This window comes from Elephantulus edwardii, unplaced genomic scaffold (genome assembly GCF_000299155.1).
Source record: "Elephantulus edwardii isolate Elephantulus edwardi_28Jun2011 unplaced genomic scaffold, EleEdw1.0 scaffold00554, whole genome shotgun sequence".
Classification (NCBI taxonomy): domain Eukaryota; kingdom Metazoa; phylum Chordata; class Mammalia; order Macroscelidea; family Macroscelididae; genus Elephantulus; species Elephantulus edwardii.
Window position 1 is genome coordinate 207,698 of NW_006400304.1, and position 23,234 is coordinate 230,931.

Here is a 23,234-nt window from a genome sequence, read left to right on the forward strand (position 1 = left end):
TGAGCATTAACATTACTGGTAAGTATATTCGTTTTCTCCTGGACACAAGAGCCTACTCTTTGGTCCTAAAAGCCTTCTGAGGTCCCAACTCTTCTTACCATTTCTTAGTTGTTGGAATTGACGGAAAACCTCATAAGCAGATCTTTACTTCACCTCTGCCTTGCATGCAGACTTCCGAGTTGTAGATGGAATTTGGTCCAGGACTTAAGAACAATAAATGACATAGTTGAGCCTCTACATCTTGTGGTTCCTAACCTGTACACTATAATAGACAAGGTGCTAGTCTATAGGCCTTTTATTGTAAGAACTACCTTCCCTCTGTAACTTGATTTGTATCACTATTAGAGCTCTACTTGGAATATTAATGCTTTTCAATTTTTTACTCATGTACTTTTAACTTGTTAGTTAAATTTGTGTCTTCTAGGCTGCAACACTTCCATGATACCTCTTCAAGGATATAAACATGTATGGCTAAGCACATTTGATAACAGTGCATCTAAATTCCAAAATCAATCTCCATAATAGTCTATGTGTTTCCTATTGCCAAAGGGGCCCTTTAGAGTAGTGAGAGAAGATCTTCGCCCTGAAACCCACAGCGTCCCTTTTCAGCAGGAAGTAGCTAAGAGAATACGCCATCCCCTTTTTCTTATGAATCGGGGTGAAGTCTCTCTCAGGGAGGAGAGATAGGGAATGGCAAAGGACACACTGACAAAGGAGATTAATCAGAACTGGCTTTGACAAGCACTGTGGCAATTGGACAATTAAAATGGACTTTCAAGGGGGGAAAAAAAGAAGAACGAACTGGGGAGGAGCGTAGAGAAAATAGTGCAACAATGAATGAATGAAAACCCAAAATCTCTGTAAAATGTTCATTAAAATTAATAAAATTTAATAATTAAAAATAATTTAAAAAATAATAAAGTTCTCAAGGAAAAAAAAAATTCTTGCCTCCAAAGAGCACTCTGGCTCCACCCCCTCCAAGATATGTCTGTTTGTTCTCTTGGCCATCCATGGCATCAATTCTTATTCTGTCATCCTTATTCACTGTCCAGATCTCAAATTCATAGCAAGTGAATGGAAAGACTATGGCTTGAATCTGATGCATCTTAGTTCTCAAATGGACATCATTACTCATCAATAATTTGGAGAGGTCCCTGACTGCAGATTTTCCCAGTGCAATGAGCCTCTTTTCCTGACTGCTGGTGCCAAGGGTGTTAATTGTGGATTCAAGCAAGATGAATTTGTTGACAGTTTCAATCTCTTTTCCATCTATCATGCTGTTGCCTATTGGTCCAGTGGTAAGAACCTTTGTTTTCTTATATGAAAAGGAATAAGTAAGCAGAAACCTGAATTAACTGTAACATTAGGAAGTGCGGCATTTCTAAACCATGGGCACTATAGGAGCACAAAGAAAGCAGAGAAGAATTTAGTTGAGGGACAGAGGACTAAAACAATTATGTGTTCCAATGCTTAAAGAGAGATTCAGATTTTAAAAGGCAAAACTGAAAGAGGGCAAAGAGACAGCTAAGAGTATCACCATACATCCAGAACAGTAACAAATTGTGGCTATTATGGGTATCTATTTGCACTTACTTCATTATTTCCAACCACGTCCAAAAATGCAATAATTCATCTCACAAACACAATGAGCTTCTTCTACATCAAGCACTATTTTAATAGAAAGCAAACAAATGTAACTCATTACTGTCAAGTCAATTTTGACTTATAAGAACAACCCTACAGGACGGAGAAGCACTGTGCCATAGTGTTTCCAAGGCTATAAGCAGAGTACCCCATCTTTCTCCAAAAAAGTGGCTGATGGGCTCATGCTTGTGAACCATCAAACTTATGGTTAGCAGCCAAGCATTTAACCACTGTGCCACTAGAGCTCCTGGCACTATTTTACCAAAATCAAGCCAAATCCACTCCCATCAAGCTGTTTCTGATTCACAGCAACCCTGTGAGACAGAGCAAAACTGCCTCAAAGGGTTTCCGTGGTTGTAAATCTTTACAGAAGTACACTGCCACATCTTTCTCTGATGAACAAAGGCAGATTCTTTTATTTAGCAGGCAAGTGCTTTTAACCACTGTGCCACCAAGGTTCTAGAATGAGAATAGAAATAAAAACAAAAATCCCTGCTCTAATAGAGCTTGCCTAGCTGGTAAAACAGATAACAGCTAAGTAGATAAACAGATAATCTAAAGACAAGAGGCCTCTCTAGTCATCTTTCAAGACTAGAACTAAACTCATCGCAAGCTAACTTCAGCTTTCAGCCACAAGATGGGACTGTGAGGTGAATGATAACTCCAGGGAGGCAGGTGCATATTCCTGAAAGCAATCAACCACACAGATCCAAAGGATAGCAATTCCTTAGGGATGACGCTCAGATGGCAGGCAGAGAAAAGAAAGATGAATTAAACTCAGATGGTCACTACTATCGTCAGTGCTGAATCTCAGAGGCTAAAAATCTTAACAGGAAGAGACAGCCCATCTTTCTCCCAAAGAGCTGCCACTGAAAAATCTAGCCACTGACCTCCCGCTAATGACACAACACGCGATACACTGTACTCCCAGAGCTCTGCAGAAGGATGAATGAAAATAGACCAGGAACACTGCGGATAAAACGCCACAATGTCACCCTTGTGATCAATGTCACCAAGCATAACAGATATGAACTTCTAGATGGAAAACCAATTTGCTCTGTAAACTTCTACCCAAATCACAATTAAAAGTTAATTAAGTAAATAAAATCAAGAGGGGACAGGTGTTATGAGAAGAAGGAAGTGCATGAGGCCAGGTGAGATGGCCACTCAGCATGCTCAGGAACTTCCTCATGTCCATGAGCCCAAAGTGATCTGCACTGAGGCAATAACAGGCAGACCTGACATCCTTTTGTTGTTGTTTTGGGGGGGGGGTGTGTTTAATAATTTTTTTCATTTTTAAATATTTTCTTCGCAGCCCCCCCTGCAATGCACCCTTTCTTCCAGATTATTGTCTAACATATAATGCCTAATCATATATATCTTTTAGACAGTTCTTCCCCTTCTGTTCTAATGCAGTGTTCATTATCAACGGACTGATAGTCATGGGGGTGGGGAGTGGGGAATGGGAAAAGAGTGTCCTGTATTTGAATCTGGCTTTGCCATTTCCAGCTGCAGAGTTTTGAGCAAATCACTTAAGCTCTGAGCACCTTGGTTCCCTCATCTGTGTGCAATGTGAAAAATGTGAAGGCACAAAGTAAATAGTAAATAATAACTGTTCTTATACTCTAGACTTCTGTCCATATGATTCACCTACCTCCTGGCCTGCCATAAGAACAAAAAAAAACACACAAAATGAGCTGTTGCCATGGAGTCAAGGCCTGCTCCTGGTGACCTTAGGTGCACTGGAATAGAACAGTGCTCCAGAGCATTCAGTGCCTGGCTTTCCCCAAGTCCGTCCCCAAGCCTTTTTGCTAAGGTTCAAGGATGGACTTGAACCTCTGCTCTTTCAGTCAGCAGCAAGAATGCTAATTATTCATGCCATGCAGTGACTCCACAAGAACAGAGGCCCCAAACATTCAATCTCTAGAGCCTCCAAGGCGAGGCAGAGTCACCAACGTACCGTACTGCCCTGACTGATGCAACACGTCCACTCAGGTCCTCCCATCTCCTATGAGTTCCTCAAGGAAAGGCTCCTTGCAGGGACCCTAGGGGACTCTGCTATCCCCTCAAGCACATGATTCCAGGTAATCCCTGAACAGAATGCTCACAGTAACTGACTGGACTAAATAGATCCATTAGCTTTCAGCCTCTTATGCTGGAAGTGTATGCTGCCACTAGGAAGCAAAACCAAAAGAACTGTGTTAATCTGCTGACTCAGAACTAAACTGAACCCCAACAGTCACATTTTAAACCTGAGCAGTAAGTTGTCCAATAGTATTTTTCCTTATCTTAGGAAACCTGTTGACCATGCACACCATCTCCCTTTCCTGTCAGAGTCAGGCACTCAGGACCTCAAGAGGCCTCACACCAGGATCTGCTCCACTGAGCACTTGCTGTATTACATGGCCTGCCTCCCTGGCACCCTTCCTAGCTCATTTCCACACAGCTAACTTCAGTTCAGCCTAACTAAACTCAAATCATTCAATATTTTAAAAAATGACTGAACCAGAACAAAATGATGACCTAAACCCACACCCTGAACCACACAAGTATTATTTTGCCAAACCTTCACTTTGAACCGGCTGCAATTGAATCCACTACCACTCAGAGCAGCCCCAAGCATCTCAGAGTACAACTGTGCTTTCTGGTTTTCCTGATGACTTATTTTCTTTTGTTTATTGTTGAGAATATATGTAGCAAAAGCATACAGACCAATTCAAGTTTCTCTAAGTTCAGTTACATTGATTATATTCTTCCAGTGATGAAATGGTTACCACTCTCTTGCTCCACTGTTCCTTCCCATGACTGCTGCTAAGGTTCGTATCTTCCCAGTTGCTGTTGTCAATTTGATCCCTTAGAGACAGATCTTAAAACAGCAGAATGTTCCAGGCAGACTTTCTTTACTAGTCAAGCTAAACCAGTTTAAAGATGGCTTCCAGGGATATTTCTGGTTTAAATTTAAAAGTTAAGGGAGCTCTGGTGGCCTAGTAGCAAGAAGCTGCACTGCAGTCCTAAAGAAATGTGGTTCAAACCCACCAGATGCTCTGCTAGAGAAGGAAGGGCAATCTCTTCTTATGCCAGTTGGATCTGATTCGATGGTACACAACAAAAAGAAAAATTTAAAAAGAAAAAAAAAACTAAAATTACTTCAGGACAATAGTTTCCATCCCATGAGAATTTTAAATTCTGTTCCGCACTTCTTTCCTTTTATCAAGAAGCTTCTACCTAATCTTTGATTAAAATTGTTCAGTAATGATATCTGGGCACCATCCATTTCTTCTGGCCTCATGGCAGAGGAGACATGGAGGCAATTAGCTACGTATTCTATTTCCTCCTATCTGCCTCGCCCTCCTATTCCTATGTTGCTCCAGACAGAGAAAGCTGTTGTGCCTTGATGGCCACGCATAAGCCTATAAGACCCCAGGCTCTACATAACAAGTTAGGAGACTAGAGCATTAAACACATCAGGCCAATGAACTGGGCTGTCCCAGCAAATCACAACCCTAAATCTTTAAACTAAGGCACCAAATCCCATCAACACTTAACAAGCAGCCTTCGCTTTTTGCTGCTGTTGTTAAATATAGCTACTATACAACTTTTGCTAATTCAACTTTTTACAGGTATGCAAATTATTGACAATTAAAATATTTGGCTGTCAGTGTTAGCCTTAATCAGTCATTTTTCCTTTACTGAAAATAGAAACTCAGTCCTCAATGTAATCCCTTTCCCTCAATTACCCGAATAAAACATATGCATTTGCTTTCACAGTGTTGTCAATGGCTTATTTTTCAGAACTAAATCACTAGGCCTTTCTTTTACCTTTGCCCTTAGGGCCTGTAATTCCTAACAGCATTTGCTCTTCTGGCCATAAAAGGACTAAAAATCTCTGAAACCAGAGAGCTACATGGACAAATTAACTCCCCAAAACCCTTTGCAATCTTGCTGGATAAAAGCAGATTTTCTATAGAAATAAATTCATACATTCCACTGAAACAAACACAAGGGTTTGGTTTGGTTTTAAGGGTTTTGTGTTTTATTTATTTATTTTTTTTTTAAATCGGAGTAAGAGGATCAAAGAGGAAAGAGAGAAAACTATCACTAAATTCTTAATTCCAGGGTGCCAAAGGAAGCTTTGGCAGCCTAGTGGGTAGGGAGTTGCTCTGCCAATGCAAACACAAGCAGTTCAAATCCACCAGCTTCTCCTCAGGAAAAAGATGAGCAATTTCCTCCCATGAGACTTAACAACCTCTGAAAACTCACTAGAAGGTCAGTTATGATTTTGTTCTGACAAACAGCAATGACCTGAGGTTTTTTGTTTGAGTGTACTCCATATTATTCTGTCAGGGACCCTCACCTGAGGTTCTGCATGTTCAATGGTTAGCACAGATAACCAGGCACCTGGTATGCCCCTACTGCTTGTTCATCAGCTGTAAGTCCTTCTTGAGGTCAAGGATGCATCACTTCTATGCATAGTTTAACTCCTCAGGGACTGGCCCAGACTTCCATGTTCAGTGACACGAAGTGGAGCACAGGTTATCTGGTCACTCCACTCTTACCCCTCCCGCTATTACCTTCTCCATCCACCTGAGGGATGCTCCGGAACAGACAATGTTGCTCCCGAATGAACTGCCCAGTTAGTTTGATGTCCACATCCACCTGGCCAACCCTGGGGAAACAACATTAGTATCCTGAGTGTGTGTTAGATATTTACCGACCCTCTTACGAACATGAGTTCACCAAATGCAATCCACCAAGCAGGTAAGGAAACTGAAATTCAGAGAGGTGAAATAACCAGCCTAAGGTCTCACAGCTGGGAAATAAGGCCACTGGGATTTGAGCCTGGGTCTGCCTGACTCCAAAAGTCCATGTTTTTAAGTTATCTAATTATACAACAAAGGAGGGCTGTTTGGAGATTCCAGACAGTCCTCTAACAGGACCCTGGAGTAGGAGGAGAGGGTTTTCATTCATCATTAGGTCTAATCACCCTGAGCACTCACTCTATACCCCCAATAATCACCAAAGACATCTGTGGTGGGAAGGAATTGGCACCCTCATTCCTTTAACTACTCCTCTAATTTCACTGCCCTCAGGGGCACTGAACCCCAGGGTTTTATTAGCACTAGCTAATCAAGCTGCTCCCTAAACTTCCCTGAGATTACTGCCCTACACCATGAGACCATGGAACTGGAGCCATATTTCCTTCTTCCTATCCTGGGTAAAGTCCCATTAAGGAATAACAAGGTAATGGATTTAGGAATGAAGTGGTCTAGAAAGTTTCCCACCAACTCTTCTGTCCCAGAAAAGCAGTTCTTCCCACAATAACTAGATCCACTTGGTGCCAGGACAAGAGCTGTCTCACTCTAACCAAATGAAGGGGTGAGGCGAGACAGCCACCGGGCAGGCAGCCCTAGCAAGCTCCAAAGAAGCCCAGAGAACAGGCAAGGCTGTGGAGCTGCTTTCCAGAGAGCTGCAGCACCTTCAGTGAGAACAGCAGGAAAGGGAGTCATCACCATAGCGGGTGTCTCTGCAACCAAACCCCAAAGCGAGAGGCTACCCCACAGGCCAGAGGGCAAACACTACCTGGTGACGCCATCTTTGATGTGGTAAAGCAGGCATTCTGACATCAGTGGATCTTCATTCAGGTTCACTAGGTGGGGAGTCTGAGAAGGAAACAACAGTAGTCAGGAGAAACATCACAAGAGCCAAACAGGGTGTCACCAAGAGAAAGGGAGGAACGAACACCAAATAGATTAGGCCCAAAAAGAAAAACAGCAAGACATATCATAATCAAACTCTCTAAACTAAAAGACAAGGATAGAATGCTGAAAGGAGCATGAGAAAAATAAAGTCACCTACAAAGGGGAAACAATTAGATTAAGTTCTGATTTCTCAGTGAAAACTATGTGAGCTAGAAGACAATGGATGGTATATACAGAAAACTAAAAGAAAACAATTGCCAGCCAAGGACCCCATACCTAGCAAAGCTCTCCCTCAAATATGAAGGAGAAATGAGATGCTTTGCAAAAAAAGAAGAAATTTAATAAATTTGTGAAAACAAGACCAAAACTACAAGATATTTTAAGTGAAGTCCTTCACACAGAGATGCCAAAGGAAAGTGTATGGTCCATAGTAACCACAAACAAAAGAAAAATACAGCAAAATGGCAATGGTAAAACCTGGCCTGACAATAATCACACTTAATGCTCCAATTAAGAAGAAAAAAAGTAGCAGAATGGATAAAAAAACAAAGCCCATTAAGAGAAAGGGAGGAAAGGAGCTTCAGTACTCATTCCTCCTGGTTCTAACACTGCCTGGCACTCTCCCTTCCCCTTGTTGCTGGTGAACTCTGCCCTCATAATTGTCATCACTTCCTCTCTCCTGAGGGACCTGAGGAATACCTTTGTTTCTCCCCACCTCTCACTTGTACTCATTGTCTATGCCACTCAATCACCTTGTTCTGACCCAGGCTCTCCTCACATAAAACAGGGCCTACAAAATTCACACCACTCTCTCAAGTTAACAACCTTTCCCAAGGCCATTTCTCAACCCACCAGTTTCCCTGACTGTAAATCTTGGAATCCACCTGTACTCTCCTCTTCTTTCCCCACATCCCCTGTCTCCAGGTCATATCATTTCTTCCCTTCAAAACACATCTTATAAATTCTAGAAAGTAAGACAAAAGACTGATATGTCCCTTCTTTTACCACAGTTTGATTTCTTATGAAGATGTAAGACATTTATAACATAAAAAAATCACTTCAATTTAGAGGCAAAATAATCCATTTCACATCATATTCCCCTGAGGCACTGCCCCTCTCTAGACCTGCCTTGCTTGCACTCAGATCACATGCACCAGCTGCCTGGTGTTGTCCTTGTCAAGCCCACCGTGTCTAGTGCTGCCCAGATCCACGATGCTGCTCAATGCTGATGTAGCTAATTACCTTCCTCCAAAGTTTCTTTTCCTGACTTCCTTATTTCTTTTGATAGCCCAGCCCACTGGCCTTCTTCTAGACCCTTTGTAGCCTTTGGCTGCCACACCTGCTACCTCCACCACGTCTATCTACCTCCCCACCGTAGAACTTGACATCCTGCTTTGTACCCTAGCTTTCCAGACTGTTCTAGCTACCCTCTCCTGCATGTTCACACCCAGTGGACTGTCCAGCACTCACCCAGAGGCTGGCCTCCTGCATCCTTTGACCATGGCCCTCTGCCTGAAACAGCCTCCCTCCTCACCCCTCCCCCATCCACCTGTCAAAATCATTCATTCCTTCTTGTCCTACATAGCCTGTCTCAAATGCCCCTATTTCCACGAGGCTTTCCTAAGACTTCGAACCAAATACAAGATCCCTGCCTCATCCAACAAGATTTGCTTTGGCATTCTATGTGTGAGATGCTGGGGGGATGCATAGAGGAGTCAAACCCAGTACTACTGTGTCATCATCAGTAAGGAAACCAGAGTAACATGAAGAGATAAGAGCTAGCATAGCACTGTGACCAGTGAGATTTCAATGCCTTGTAAAAGCATTTCTGATCTTTTCATGGCTTCTCAGAATTCAGTTGTTCATTCATTCATATGTTCGTAATGTCAGTGTGTTCTGAAAAGATGGACAAAGAGATGAACTACAGGAGCTCATGGTGGGATCAGAAGAGCTTTGTGGAAATGACAGCACTGAAGCTGGTCACTGAAGGTAAGGAGAATGTGGACATGGAGAAGGGAGAAGGAGCCAAGTCGAAGGAAAAATTCGAACACAAGCACGGAGGCAAGAAAGCACACGGTTTCCAGGAAGCATAGCTGGTGGTTGGGCCCAATATTTATTTGGTTCCCTACTTTGGATAATGAGCTCAAGACTGTGCAGCCATGTATCTGCCCTCCACCCAAGCACCCCTACATTTTCCTTTTCCCAAGGACGCTCAGGCCTCCTCCTCCTCCGCTGTTGCCTCCTTCTCCTCCACCTCCTCCTCCTCCCCCCATGCCACAGTGTCAGGTCTGCTCTGGGAATGCAATACGGATGGACTCTAGGAGCTGAAAAGGGATCTGTCTCTGGGGAGAGGAGACATGATTTAGGGCAGTGTGTTTCGATCTTTGCTCAGACTCAAAACTCTTTGTTTATATGAAACCTTACCGAGAAACCCAGAATGTAAAGCAGATAAGCAGAGAATCACTCAGGTGAAAGCTGGAGGTAGAACCCAGTCTGTTCCTGTCTCTTCCCCTGGCCCCTGTGAAGCAGGCTCCAGAGATGGGTTTGAAAATTTGACTTGAAAAGTCCTTAGTCCTGGAGGTGCACTGTGTTATGTGTCTGGCTTCTAAGTTGGTGGTTCAAGTCCACCAGCTGTGCCACGGCAGTTAACGGGCAGGCTTCTCCCAAAAAAGGCTTAGAGCCCTGGAAATCTGTGATAGCTCACTACGAGTCAGAAAGGCAGCAGGCTATTGCTTGGCTTGGTTTTGTTCAGGCCTAGTAGAGGGTTTCCACAGGCCTAGTAGACGGGTTCCAGCAAAAGAGGTTTTTTCCCTAAGGGTCTTTGCTTTCTCCCAGATAAACTGACTTTTCCCCTAGAATTCAATTTCTCATTTAATATTCCTAGGCTGGAAGCATCCCACTTATTTTCTACATATATATTGATTACTAACTCTCCCTTCTAAAAGACATCTGCCTTTAAAACTATTGGAAGAATACTCATCCTCACAACCTAGATGTTGCCGAGTAGCTTAATCCTGAGAAACATGCAAGATTAAACATTCTAATAATTTTGTGAAAAATAATGAGACAGCTGTCTAACATACCGATATGGATAGAACTCTAATATGTCACTGGGTGTAAAGAGCTAAGTGTAAGCTGTGCAACCACAACTGACTGAAAAGGAAGGCTGTCTGCATGTCTGTATAGACTCATACCATAAAATCTGTGTGAGCCAGAACTTGACAGGTCTGCCTTATTTTACTGGGTCTTGAGAGTTTTCCACCCTTGATAGGGCACGGTCTTATCATTTTTCTGTTGATCTTTTTAGGGTAAAATATAAAGGTTTTCCTTCTCTGACAGGTTTCCACCTTATATAGATTGCAGCTTTCAGAGATTTTCTTGTATAATTTTATATATAACAACAACAACAACCAGGAAAATCCAACCAAAAAAATATTTTGAAACCCTGTGTACATCAAGTTATTTCAAATTCAGTGTCTCTCATTGGGTTTCTGGAGGATATCAATCCACACAGGAGAGGAATGATCATCTTTCTTCTACACAGCATCTGGTGGACTTGAAACATTGACTTTTTGGTTAACAATTCAACACATTATGTACTATGCACCATAGCTCCTTGATTATATATAATGAATGCCTGTATATAGCTAGACCTCTGCAGAATAGCCTGTCAGGCACTGATAATAGAGTCTAGCAGCAGTGGCATCCACTTCCTAAACAACATGCCTCTGGAAACTATGAACTTTGATAAATGACGATAGTTATAGAAAGACTTCAGGCCTTTTGTTCATAAGGTTGCTATGGGTCATGCTCAACTCAACGGCAATCAACAACCACCACCACCCTTAGGAAGGAGGGAGACTTACTGTCCACTGAAAAATCCACCAAGCCTACTTTCCTAGAGTTGATTTGAACTCCTAGCAACTCTCTCTCAGGTATCTGAGGCTGTAGATCTTTATAGGAGGTGACAGCCCATCTTTTTCCCACAGAGTACTATGTTGTTAGAAACACTAACCTTCTGGTTAACAGCCCAACTTGTGACACACAATACCTACCACCTGAGCTCCTTCTACTTTCAAAAGTATGTACCTCTCAGCACTATTTCAATGTTTTCTCTGATATACACTAGTTAACTAAAGCAAAACAGAAACTTCCTTCCCTTCGGTCTCTGAGCTGTAGCAGGGAGGAAGAACCTTCCACACCTTCCATTTCCCCAGCTCTTTCTGCCTTCTTTCCAAACCAACTGTGGGGAATATGCCTTGGGTGCTAGGCAACTCCAGAGCTTAAAGTCTTGCTGAAGGTCTCTTGCAGCACTTTCTCTTCCCTTTGTCTGGCTAGGTCTCAGGAAGATCTGATTTCCTCAGGACCTCAAAGTCCTGCAGTTCACCATCAAAACAAAGCACCCTTACCCAGTCTGGCTCTGAACTATCCACTTGTTCCTCTCTCCCTGAGTCTCCTCCCTAATGAGGCAAGACCCGATTCAACAATCCCTGTTTATTCAATTGCCCAGATGAACCTGACCTTACAAACTAGGTGAATGGGCACCTCTGCAGGCAGCCCCCAATAACAGTATCAACACCAGAACACAGTGAATCTAAGGGCCTGATCTTACTCTGCCTCATACCAAGGACAAGACAGGTTTGGCTGGTTCTCTCATGGGACTGGAAGTTCTTGCTCTGCTCAGAGAGTCTTCCACATCATCCATCACTGCACTGGCACAGTCGTGTTGGCTGTCCACAGTCCAAATCCATTCTGACTGGCTGGCACTCGCGTCATTCTGATTATCACTCTTGCCCTGTTTCCTTCCTTCCTCTCAGCCAAAATTTACTGTGCATATGCTATATGGCTGCCTAAGAGATAGGCTCCAGATGCTAGGATGTCTGGCCTAGGCCTGGCAAATATCCGTGTACCCAATTGCTTGATAATAGAGTGAATGTCCTGCTCCTCTCAATTCATCAAATATGTTTTCCAGTCTCTACAAACAATGTTCTCTAAGAAATCCTTTCTACACATCTATAAGTCACACTGATACTTCTATTTCTAAAATCCTTGCTGTTTCTATAATCACCATCTTATAGTTTAATGCTTACTTTTCTTATTCCCCTTATATTCTCTTCTTCCCAATTTATCCTTTCAAAAAGGTATGTTTTTAGGTTTGGTTTCTTGAGTAGGTAGTAGCTGCCCAAGGCAGAATGTTCCAATGATGCAACAGACTAGTGACTAAGTCTCTTTCCCAACCCTAGATGGCAAAACTAGCTAATGTGCTTGACTGCTACCAAAAAGTTGAAGCCCACTCAAGAGGCACTTTGGATGAAAGGCCTGGCAATCTACTAAAAAAATAACCACTGAAAACCCTACAGAACTCAGCTCTGCTCTGACTTATGTGGGGTTCCACTGATTGGGAATCCACTTGATGGCACCTGGTTAACTCCTGGTTCTTCTCCTCTGCAAAGGTAAGCACTACAATTAGTTACTTATAATCCCTTGCAGAGATCAGGTCTCTACATGAACAACATCCATTCATGAGTAAGTTTATGTGTGTAAAAACCTAACCTAAGCAGTTCTGAAAAACCCCTAAAGACAGGGACAAGATATTTCCTATGAATTAGTTTCTCAGCTGATTCAGATGGAGAAAAGATGGAAGGGGTAAATGGACAACACAGAGGAGAGGTAGTGAAGGAGGAGACACACGTGACACAAGGACACTTCAGAGACCACAGGTGGAAGAGACCAGAGTTAAAACTCACCAACTTGCCACCCACCAGGCCTGTATGAGCATCCAGAGAGCTCTCTCCTCAACCAATTCCTCACTTACCTTCTTTGGAGAGAAGACACCCACGGTTCCACCATCCTCCCGCACGGCCACTCCCATTTCAGCCAGCAAGGCTTCTCTGTGAGCCAAGAGGAGGAAAACGTTGGTTTTAATCAATATGACCCCCTTACCTTTCCTGAGAGAATTAATTTCCTTCCAACCTCACTTCTTCTAGGACTCAGCTGTTGGCTCAACCCTTCGCACCTCTCCATCCTCAGGGCTTCTGTCTTGCGTAGCTTCTCTTCCCAGGTCTCGTTCAGCTCAGCTATAATCTTCTCTGTTTCCTGGGAGCACAGGACAGGCAGGTATCAGAAGATTCTGGGACAAACATCGATCATAAAAGCCACGCTACTCCCAGAATTCCCTCTTCCTATGTGTCTCCTGAGTTTATAGAACTGAATGTTCAGCAGCCCACAAACCCTGACACTCATGTCAGCAGTAGCTTTCCCACCTGCAACCTCTCCATGGCCTCCTCGGGCCCAATCTGGGGCTCATCATTGGGGGCGAACGTTGGCTCCAGCTCTCCATTGTGTGCAGGGGGAGATATGGGTGAAGACGAAGCAGGGGGAGTTGACACCGGTGGCAGAGCACCTCCAGGACTCCCCTCTTCCACCTTCAAGCCTGGAAGAAAGAGGTGACAGAACAATAATAAGGAAAGACAGATGACTGGAGACACAGTAAGAGCTGGGAGCTTCACCAAGGACGAGAATGTACGGAATTTTAGAAGACATCAGGTCAATCCATCATTAGGCAAAGACTTGTCCTACCAGTGTTATGTGCACCCAAGTAGATTCTGAGTCACAGTAATACTCCAGGACAGCACAGAATCAGCGCACTGGGCCTCTGAGATTATAGTCTTTACAGCAGCAGGTCATCAAGTCTTTCCTCTCAATACAGTTGGCAGGCAAGTACTTAACCACTGCACCACTGTTGTTAGGTGGAATCAAATCAAGTTTCCCCATCAAGTCAGTTTCCCCTCATGACCCTGTATACACAACAGAATGCAGCCTGGTGCTGTACCACCCTCACAATTGGTGCTATGCTTCAGTCCACTGCTGCACCCCCTGTGGCAATCCATCTCACTGAGGATCTTTTTTTACCCCTGAACATTTGTTTGTTCTTCTTAAACTTTAGGATATATTCCATATTCTTCACTGACACCAGGGTTCCAAGGCAGCAATTCTGCTCTGATCTTCCTCTTCATGGTCGAGCTGAGCTTTCACAACTTGAGATGACTGAAAATACGACATACGTCAGATGTGCCTTAGTCCTCAGAGTGACAGCACTGGGTTTTAACACCCTCAAGAGGTCTTCTGCAGTAGATTTCCTTACTGTAACGGGTCTGGTTTCTCAGGTGCTGCTTCTATGGTGTTGATGGTGAGTCTAAGCAAAATGAAATCCTTAAAAACGTCAATATTTTCCCCATTTATCATGGTGCTTCTTATCAGTCCTGTCATTAAGTATTTTTATTTTCTTTATGTGGAGGTATGATCCAAACTGAAGACTGTAGGCTCCAATCTTTATTAGTAAGTGCTTCAGGTTCTCTTCAATTTCAGCAAATAAGGTTGCATTATCTGCATATCACAGGTTGCTAATGAGTCTTCCTCCAATGCTGATGCCACATTCTTCTTCATAGAGTCCAGAATTTTTATTATTTCCTCAGCGTATATGCTGAGTAAGTATGGTAAAAGGATTGAACTTGGTATACACATGGGCATCCATCTCTGTACTCCTCCAGGGATGGAAAGCTTTTTTTCCCCTTTATATGTGTGTGTGTGTACCATCAAATTGGATCTGACTGGCATAGGAGGAAATTGCCCCTTCCTCTCCAGCACAGCATCTGGTGGATTCGAACTGCGTACCTCTGGGATTGCAATGCGGAAAGTTCATTTTTTAATTAGTTAGTTCCTTTCACTAAATTGAAATCTGCCTCCCTCAAATATCTACTTCTGTGCCCTGGAATAAAGAAAAGACCACACTGCTTTTTTTCTCTCTGTAAAATAAGTTTTTAAAGGTTAGAAAAGCAAACATTTCATGTACCTTACCCTTCTCTTGCCAAAAAATGACAACTTTATTTCTCATGCTCTTCCACGCAGGGTTCCACACCCCTCAGAATCCTGACTGGAACACCTAGACTGAATGAGGAGTTCATACTAGATCCGACCAATGATGTTTATGCATCTTCTCATACAGTAGTTAGGCTGAACAATACATTCACACTATTCCCTGTTGATTTTTAGTATGCTTTTGATCAGATCAACTAAAACCCTGACCTTTTTTTGGGGGGTGGGGGTGGGGGGAAGAAATAGGCTTAATGTCTTGTTTTATTCTTTTTGCATCCTGTACAAGTGACATAGAAGGAAAAGAAAATATGAAAGTCATGTGTAAAAGAACTCTTCATAATTAAAAGCAACAATTTCACATCTTTGTCTTATCATTTTATCAGTGAAAAACCACCAACTATTAGAAAAACAGGACAAATTACATAATAAAAGAGCCAAAAGGTGGGGAGGGCATTTAATAAAAATATATATCCAAATATGAAAGTACTGCTCTTCTGGTATCTTCACAACCTTCTCTTCTGTGTACTTACGTACAGCACATTGTTCCCTCAGATAAATGCATCCCCATATTTATTCTTCAGTTGTCCGTTTACATACTCTTCTGTCTGCTCCAAAGCTATAGTCATGCAACCATCCAGGCAAGCTAGGACCCCTCGGTAATCCACTCCTGAATTTAACTTTACCACAACTGGTCGTCCTATGATTTGCTTTAAGAAGTCACTGGGAGTTTGTTTCCGTAGACTCATTTTAAGAACCCTCGCAAAACAGAGCCTGAACCTCCACTGCAGGTGTGTGCGAACCTGGCCTCCAAGAGAAAATCCAAAACCCTGACATTTTTATAAGAACTCTGCCAAAGACAGATATCGATTTACTCAATAATTTCCTTTTTGAACCCTACATGTAAAATTAGCCATTTCTTCCTGTTTCTGTCATGTTATTAGTTCTCCTAGAAAATCTTTTCCTGTCAGCCTTGTCACATCTAAAGGCTTAAGAATTCCCATCTCCATGGCTATATCCACATCATTGAGAGACCAAAGGCCTTCGTGGCGGGTCCCTCCATAATCCACAACTGGGCAAAGGCACATGAGAAAGGACACACTGAGCTGTCCCTCTCCCAGAACCCCTACCTCCCAAGGCCGAGGCTGAGAGTCCCTGAGCCATCAGCAGTTCCCGCAGCCGGGCCACCTCTTCCTGCAGCTCTCGGATCAGCCTGGCATTTGGGTCTTCATTGATGATGGCATTGCAGCGGATCTGCTTGGTGCGGTCGGCATACCTGAGGGGAGGAGGGGCGAACAGGCTGAGTCAGGTCACAGAAAAATTCTTTGTATGTGATTTATTTCTTTCTTCCTCCCAGGTCTCAAGATTTTGGGTCCACCCTGACTCATGTGTAAAAGGTCCTGGCTAACCAGTCTGAGTTCTCAGAGTGCTAATATACCTGCCAGCACCTGAGGCCATACCTGAGGGTACTAAGAGTCTCCTCATAGTTGATGTCAGCAGGGCTCAGGGCTGCGATCATTGCTGTCCGTGAGTTCCCACCTGTGAAGGGAAAGGAAGAAAGGGCTTTAGTGTGGCTGGTTCCTGAAAAAGTAAGACTAGGCATATGGGTCAAATGAGCCTCAGATGCTCAGGCAGGGGCCTGACTGGATCCTTGTCTGAGGCAAGGTGAAGTTAAAAGTTATGAGAATGAGGTCAGCGAGACATGGCAGGGGTGGGGGGAGTAATCACAGAGCAATGGGAAGGGGATGAAGTCAGCAGGGGTGTGGGGTCAGAGAGGGCAGCCAAGTCAGTGAGGCCCTTAGCTTGGCACAGGTGGCTGGCCTTGATCTCAATCAGGAGGACTCTGAAGGATATTCCCTAGGGCAGTGGGAAAATGAGACAAACGTGGGACAGAGGTCAATGGGGCAAGTGACACATCTGAGAATCTAGGGTGGTGAAGGGGTTTGGTAAGTGAATCAAAAAGAATTAATGGGATGACAGTAGGGTCAGCAAAGAAAGAGGAGGAGCCCCTCACCCAAATTCTCCTTGAGTAACCAGGTGAGCACAGAGTCCCTGTAAGGGATAAAATCCGACTTCCGCTTCTTTGATTGCTGAGAATGGAAGAGGGAAGGGGTCAGGGTGGACCACCCCATTCATCTTCCTTCCCCAGATGCCCTCCTCTTCCCAACCGCCAGGCCTTACCATATCTGCAAGGGCTGAGATCACCTTCCCTAGAGTAGTCAAGGACTTATTGATGTTAGCACCTTCCTGCAAAGGAATCAGAAATACAAATTCAACCCTCCTTTCCCAACTGAATCCACCTCCTGAACCTCTTCTTCCCACGCAGTCCCAGGTTCTGAGGGACCTCTGTGGCACAGCCCCAACACCACCCCCATCAACCCTACTACGCCCTCTCACCTTCAGGCGCATGCCCCGAGCCCCCGAGGAGTCAGCCCGCTCACTCCCAGCAAGGTCCACCAAGCTGATCTTACTAACCTAGGGGTGGGAGAAGAGGCAGACAGTGACTAAGCTCAGTGTGTGACAGGGAAAGGCAATAACCAGCAGGAACCTGGGTAATTAGCAACGGAGAAAAGTCAAAAGGGGATGAAAGAAGGAAAGAGAGAAAAGAGACTAAATACATAAAGACAAGAGTGAAGAGCTGACTACTCATCCATTTTTTCACAGATTCATTTACAAATATTTACATCTCCTCCATGTGTCAGGAATGGAGGCCTGGTGGCATAATGCATACCGCATCCAGTCGCTAATCAATAGGTTGGCAGTTCAAATCCACCAGCCACTCTGGAAGAGGAAGAGTGCCATTCTCCGTGCCATATGTATAGCCCCAGAAACCCAATGAAGGGTCGTGCTGAGTCAGAATCAACTGGCCACAGTAGATTTGGTTTTCTGGTATGTGTCAGGACAGGGAACCCAGTGCAATCCAAGGGCTGCCCTATAAAGTGTAATCGAAAGAAGAAACCTCGGCAGAAGGCAAATGAGATACTGTAGCACACAGATATGGGAGAAGGATGAGGACTTTGGAAGTCCAGGAGACACCCAGCCTGGTACAAGCAAGAAGGAGTGACTGAACACCTTCCATTGCATCACTGTCTCTGGTGCCAGGTGTGGACAGGAGGTAGGAGTGGGCTCCCACCTTCTCAGAGTCCAGGCCAGTGAGCTGGTCGTGGCAGCGCTGAGTGAAGACAATGGTGAAGACAGCATGGGAACGGCTGCTGGTCTCATTCATATTAGTGGCAGCCACAGTCCTGGAGGAAAGAAGGAGGTGTCAAGGGGGCCCTGCCTCTCTCCTGGCCCCCTCTCCCTCCACTCCATCAGCCTGGCTCACCGTGCCTTATTACCACAGTCCATGAGGTCAGCAATATCTTCATAGGAAGTCACAGCCAATTTAGACAAGTCCTGCACATAGGGGCCCAAGATAGGGTGCTCGCGGACCCGCAGAGAGCCTCGACTCTTGGGATTCAAAAGGTCTCGTACTCGTTCACAGTAGATCTCCATATAGCTCACCTGAGGGAGAAGTAAATGAGTAACAAAGTTGTGATAACACTGACAAGAACAGTGACTCTTAAATTCCACTGGACACAACATGGGTAATTACAGCCAACATATACTGAGCATAGTCTATGCACCAGGCATGCTGCTAAGCATTGTGAATTTGCTACCTTATTTGATTCTCAAGACAACCCTAAAAGGTAGGTCTGATCATTATCTCCATTCTACAGATGAATACTCAGGTACTAGGAGATTAAATCATTTGCCCAAAGTCACAGTTAGTAATTGGCAGAGCCAGAACTGAATCTCAGGCTGACTCCAGAGACTGTCATCAGTCAACCCACTCCACCCTCCTGCCTCCCTACCCAGGGAACACACCCCTCTCCCTCTCTACCACTCCCCGACTGGGACCTGGGCTTACCTCCACGGAATAGGAGAGCTCGGCACTCTGGTTTCTACTAACACGGGAGAAGAGATCCTCACAGAGCTAAGGGAGCACAGAGATACACCAGAGGAGATTCTGTTAATGGTACACCGACAGTGCTCAGTACTGGGCCGAGCTCTGGCCCATGGACCCTGGTCCATCCTTACCCCACACCTCAGGGTGACTGCCATCTTACAGATGCAAACACTGAAGCTCGGCAAGGATCACAGTGGCTGAAGGTCACAAGGCTAACGTTCATGTCACAGGATGCAAACCCCAGCATGCTGACGCCACAGCCTAAGTAAGACTATGCTGCACAGCCAGACAAACAGGGTCAACTCTCAGTTACCCAAAATTGGCTTTTTGATTAGTTAACACCTTGACTATAGGGGAACTAAGCCCACAAATAACTATGAAAACTCAAATTCATTGCCGTTGAATCAGAACTGACTACTAGCTGACCCTCCAGCAGATTTTCAGAGGGTTTAAGTTGTACAAGAAGGAGACTGCCCATATAAGGCAAGGTCAAATCGTAGTCAACAGTACAGCCAGGGTTCAAGTCCAAGGCTCTCTGACTTCATCAACACCTAGGCTCTTATCCCAGAACCTAGACTCTTAAACGAGGGCAAAGAATCTCTTGCCAAGGTGCCCAGAGTGTCTGGGTGACTGCCACACCCTTTATCACATCCCCTATCACAAACAGCCTCAGAAAGGCAGGTCTCTGCTCTGTAATCCTCAGATTCTGTCCTTGCTACCCTAGAGAGCAGTGGCCAAGGTTCCTGGCTATCTCGCCATATGCTAGGTTGTACCTGAGGCACGATGCCTTGCTGCCCAGGTTCCTGTCGCCCCATCATGGTATAGGATTTTCCAGCTCCAGTCTGCCCATAAGCAAAGATGCACACATTGTAGCCTTCAAAGGCATGCAGCAGCATCTCTTCTCCAATGTCTCGATACACCTGCTGCTGTGATGCAAATTGGGGGTCCTCGGCCTGGGTGGAAGGGAGTCAGAGCAAAACAGCAAAGAATCTTGGATGATTACATACATCCTTAGTTTCTAGGTTCCAATAAGTTCTGTCCCTCTCATTGATGACTGCCTAAAGATCCTGCCCTCCCACAATCATGTTCTAAGCACCCCTTAAAATCCTATCCAAATACCTGCCAATCCTTATGCTAAGGGAGTCTGTCTCCCCAATCCTGGTTCCAATCACAGTCTAAGCTTCCTATCCTCCCACATTCACCCAGGGATCCCAGTGCTCTCAACCAACTTCCTAGAGGTCAATTTCCCAGTAATGTCTCCTCTCCAGGACTCAAATCCTCTGTCCCTCTTTGTTTAGCTCTTTATTCAACCCAACAACTTACCGAGGTATGTGACCAGTAGGAATAGTCGAAGGTGAAGCTTTTGGGGGCATCCTTGCTCTGTTTGGGATTGAAGATGGCTGAGAGGACAAGAGAAGACAAAGAGAAAAAGACCAAAGTCAGGTACTCCCAATCTCTGCCCTTAGAATCTGGGTACCTCACTTCCCACCTCTGTCCTAGTTCACCTCTTCCCTTTAATACTCCCCACCCCCTCCAGTCACCAAAGCTAATTTTGGCTTCCCAGGACCCGCCCCCATTAAGCTGCCTCTCTGGATTGGGCAATGGAGGGCTCTAGGCCAAGCAGTTCCCCTCCCAGGGCAGAGAAAGGCCAGACTGCCCCAGCACCGCCCTTAGAACCAGCACCTGCTCTGTGCCCAGGACAACTCTGCCCTGGTTCAGCCTGTGTGGCAGACCCAGCTTTCCCTGCTGTGCCCAGCAAGGCCCCTGGGACTCACTCACAGGTGGTGTTGCCCTGCATGCTGACCACACACTTGGCATCTCGGCTGGTCTCACGGGTGTTGAAGGGTCGAACCCTCACAGCCACTTTCACTGAGGCACCAGCCATGGTTCCAGATACTCTCCCCTCCTCAACTGGAGGACAGGGAAAGAAAGGGTGGTTAGGGGCCCCTGGAGGATACAAACATTGCCTCCTAACTTATACCAAGAACCAGGCTCTCTATTCTCTGCCCCCAGAATCCCAGCTTTTCAAGAACCCATTTCTTGTTCCCCAGACCTTCTCTCCCATGTCATTCTCCTGAGGGAATCCCAAAGATGTTCTTGCTTCTCTTGCCAACCAAATCTCAGCTCAAAGAGACATGGGCCCTCACCCCAGTTACCTGGTGTCCTGGCCCCAGATCAGGGGGGCTGTATCAGTTCTGGCTGCTATCGGCCCTTGTAAGGGGAGCCCCATCCTACACTTTGGGCCTGGCCACACGAGCTGGGGCTGTGGAGAAAGCCCTGGTTGTAGAGAAAAAGTAGTTAGAAGGTATCTGTGGTTCTAGAGGTCTGTCATGGGTGAGAAGTAGGGTCATTAGGAAAGGTTAAGGATTGCTGCCCCTCTGAAGTGGCCAAATGCAATGTGAATCCAAGGTCAGGGAGGGTGATATTTTTATTCCTCATCACTCACAAGTGTACTGAATGTTTGTTCAGACAGCGACGAGAGAGAGAGAGAGAGAGAGATGCTGGACAGAGGGCAATTCAGAGAGGGACGAGTGGCCGGTCAGTGAGGGTAATAGAAATAGGGGTGAGGAAGGGAAGAAAGCCACTGATACGAATTAAAGAAGTGACATGAGGGGAAAGATTGGAGTCATATTTAAAATAAAAGAGGGATAAAGGAAAGATAATAGAAAATGTAAAATACTGACATTAAGCAGGCAGGAAAGGGAGCTCTAATCAAAAGTCCAGTATAGACAGGAGAAAATGCCAAACATAGAACCTAAACAAGACCAGCAAGGGAGAAGCAGAAATCAACTCCCACAGAGGGTCCACACACCATGGAGGGAAAGGAGAGGGGCAAAGTCCAGAGGCTGGATGTGCAGCTCAGGGCTGGGATTCAATGGGCCCCAAACCCCTTGTTCAGGCTCCAGCACTTCCTCCCAGGATCCAAGACAATGGGCAGGAGAGGGTGGGGTCATCCTGTATCCATCCCTACCAACCCCCAGGGCTCCTGTTGGAGGACCCTAAATACCTGGGGCTTTAGGAGATTGAGAACCTAGGGGTATGACCTAAAAGGGGAGTGTGGAAGGTAGCAGGTAGAGTCAGTCCAGCGTGCCCTAGGGAAGGTGCCAGGATGGAGCCTAGGAATGTAGGTGATCGAGTGCCCACACCCTGAGAGAAGAGGCTGAGCAGCCCACACCCACAGACAGCAAGGTGGAGGCCTGGGAGAACGCAGGATGCCTGAGCCGCCTCCACAGTGACATAGGATCCCAACCTATTCTACAGGTCTCACCTTATCAGCCTTCTGGGGCACGGCATGGGAACAGTGAGGGGACTGGGTAGTGCCAGGACAGGAAGAGGGCCACAAATGCTATCTCGGAAGTCCGACCCTGACCCTCTGCCCCCAAGACCAAAAAAAGGGGGGCCCCACTGGTGGGAACACGCATCGGTAGCGCCACTGCAGGATGATGAGGCAGAGTGAGGTGGCAGAAGAGTGAAGTTATAAAGGAAGTGGGGACAGGGTGGCTGGTGCGCCGTAAAGGCGCAGGGGATCCAAGGGAGGAGCCCACGGCTGGGGTGGGGCCGGCTGACCCGAAAGGGGACCTCCGGCCACCTGTATCCTCCCCACCCAATGAGTCTCCAGCAGGCCTCATCCCCAGCCTCCCTGGGCGGCCATGAGGACCCAGTGCTCCTGGGCCAGCAAGCCGAGGGCCGCCCCAGGCCTGGCACCTCTCTCCGCTTCCGTGGGACAAACAGCACATGATCCCGGCTTCCCAATCCAACCGCCCCCCGTCAGATCGTGCAACCAGGGACCTCGGCTCCTCATCCCTCAACTCGACACATTTCTTCGCGGGCACCTCTGTCCTCCCCTCCCCCTAAGCTCTCACCTCGCTGCGGCAGGGCTCCCGGAGCAGTTTGGCAGAATGCAAAGGGACAAACTTTCCGGTCAGTGTGGGACGCGAAGTAGGCAAGGGCAGGGCAAACTGAGGGCTGCCCCGGGCCCTCGGCCGATCCCCGGGCAGCGGGCGTTGGACTCGCACCCCGGGGCGGCAGCAGCAGAGGCGCCTGCGGCCGGCGCCCGCCCGGGCAGCGCG

General features: G+C 45.8%; 1 protein-coding gene and 1 pseudogene across 1 annotated transcript in view; both read right to left on the reverse strand.

Moving 5' to 3' along the window:
- Positions 1-21,441, reverse strand: part of KIF1C (kinesin family member 1C) — a 32,075-nt gene extending 10,634 nt beyond the window's left edge. Inside the window, 17 exon segments of the mRNA XM_006903621.1 lie at positions 6,216-6,310; positions 7,225-7,304; positions 13,159-13,234; positions 13,360-13,439; positions 13,607-13,776; positions 16,346-16,491; positions 16,676-16,754; positions 17,230-17,305; positions 17,397-17,462; positions 17,613-17,690; positions 18,349-18,460; positions 18,541-18,719; positions 19,126-19,191; positions 19,938-20,117; positions 20,488-20,564; positions 20,944-21,075; positions 21,321-21,441. Coding sequence (XP_006903683.1) covers positions 6,216-6,310; positions 7,225-7,304; positions 13,159-13,234; positions 13,360-13,439; positions 13,607-13,776; positions 16,346-16,491; positions 16,676-16,754; positions 17,230-17,305; positions 17,397-17,462; positions 17,613-17,690; positions 18,349-18,460; positions 18,541-18,719; positions 19,126-19,191; positions 19,938-20,117; positions 20,488-20,564; positions 20,944-21,049 — 1,666 coding nt within the window. The 5' untranslated portion in view covers positions 21,050-21,075; positions 21,321-21,441.
- Positions 15,722-15,964, reverse strand: LOC102873787 (annotated as a pseudogene).
- Positions 21,442-23,234: the final 1,793 nt, after the last annotated feature.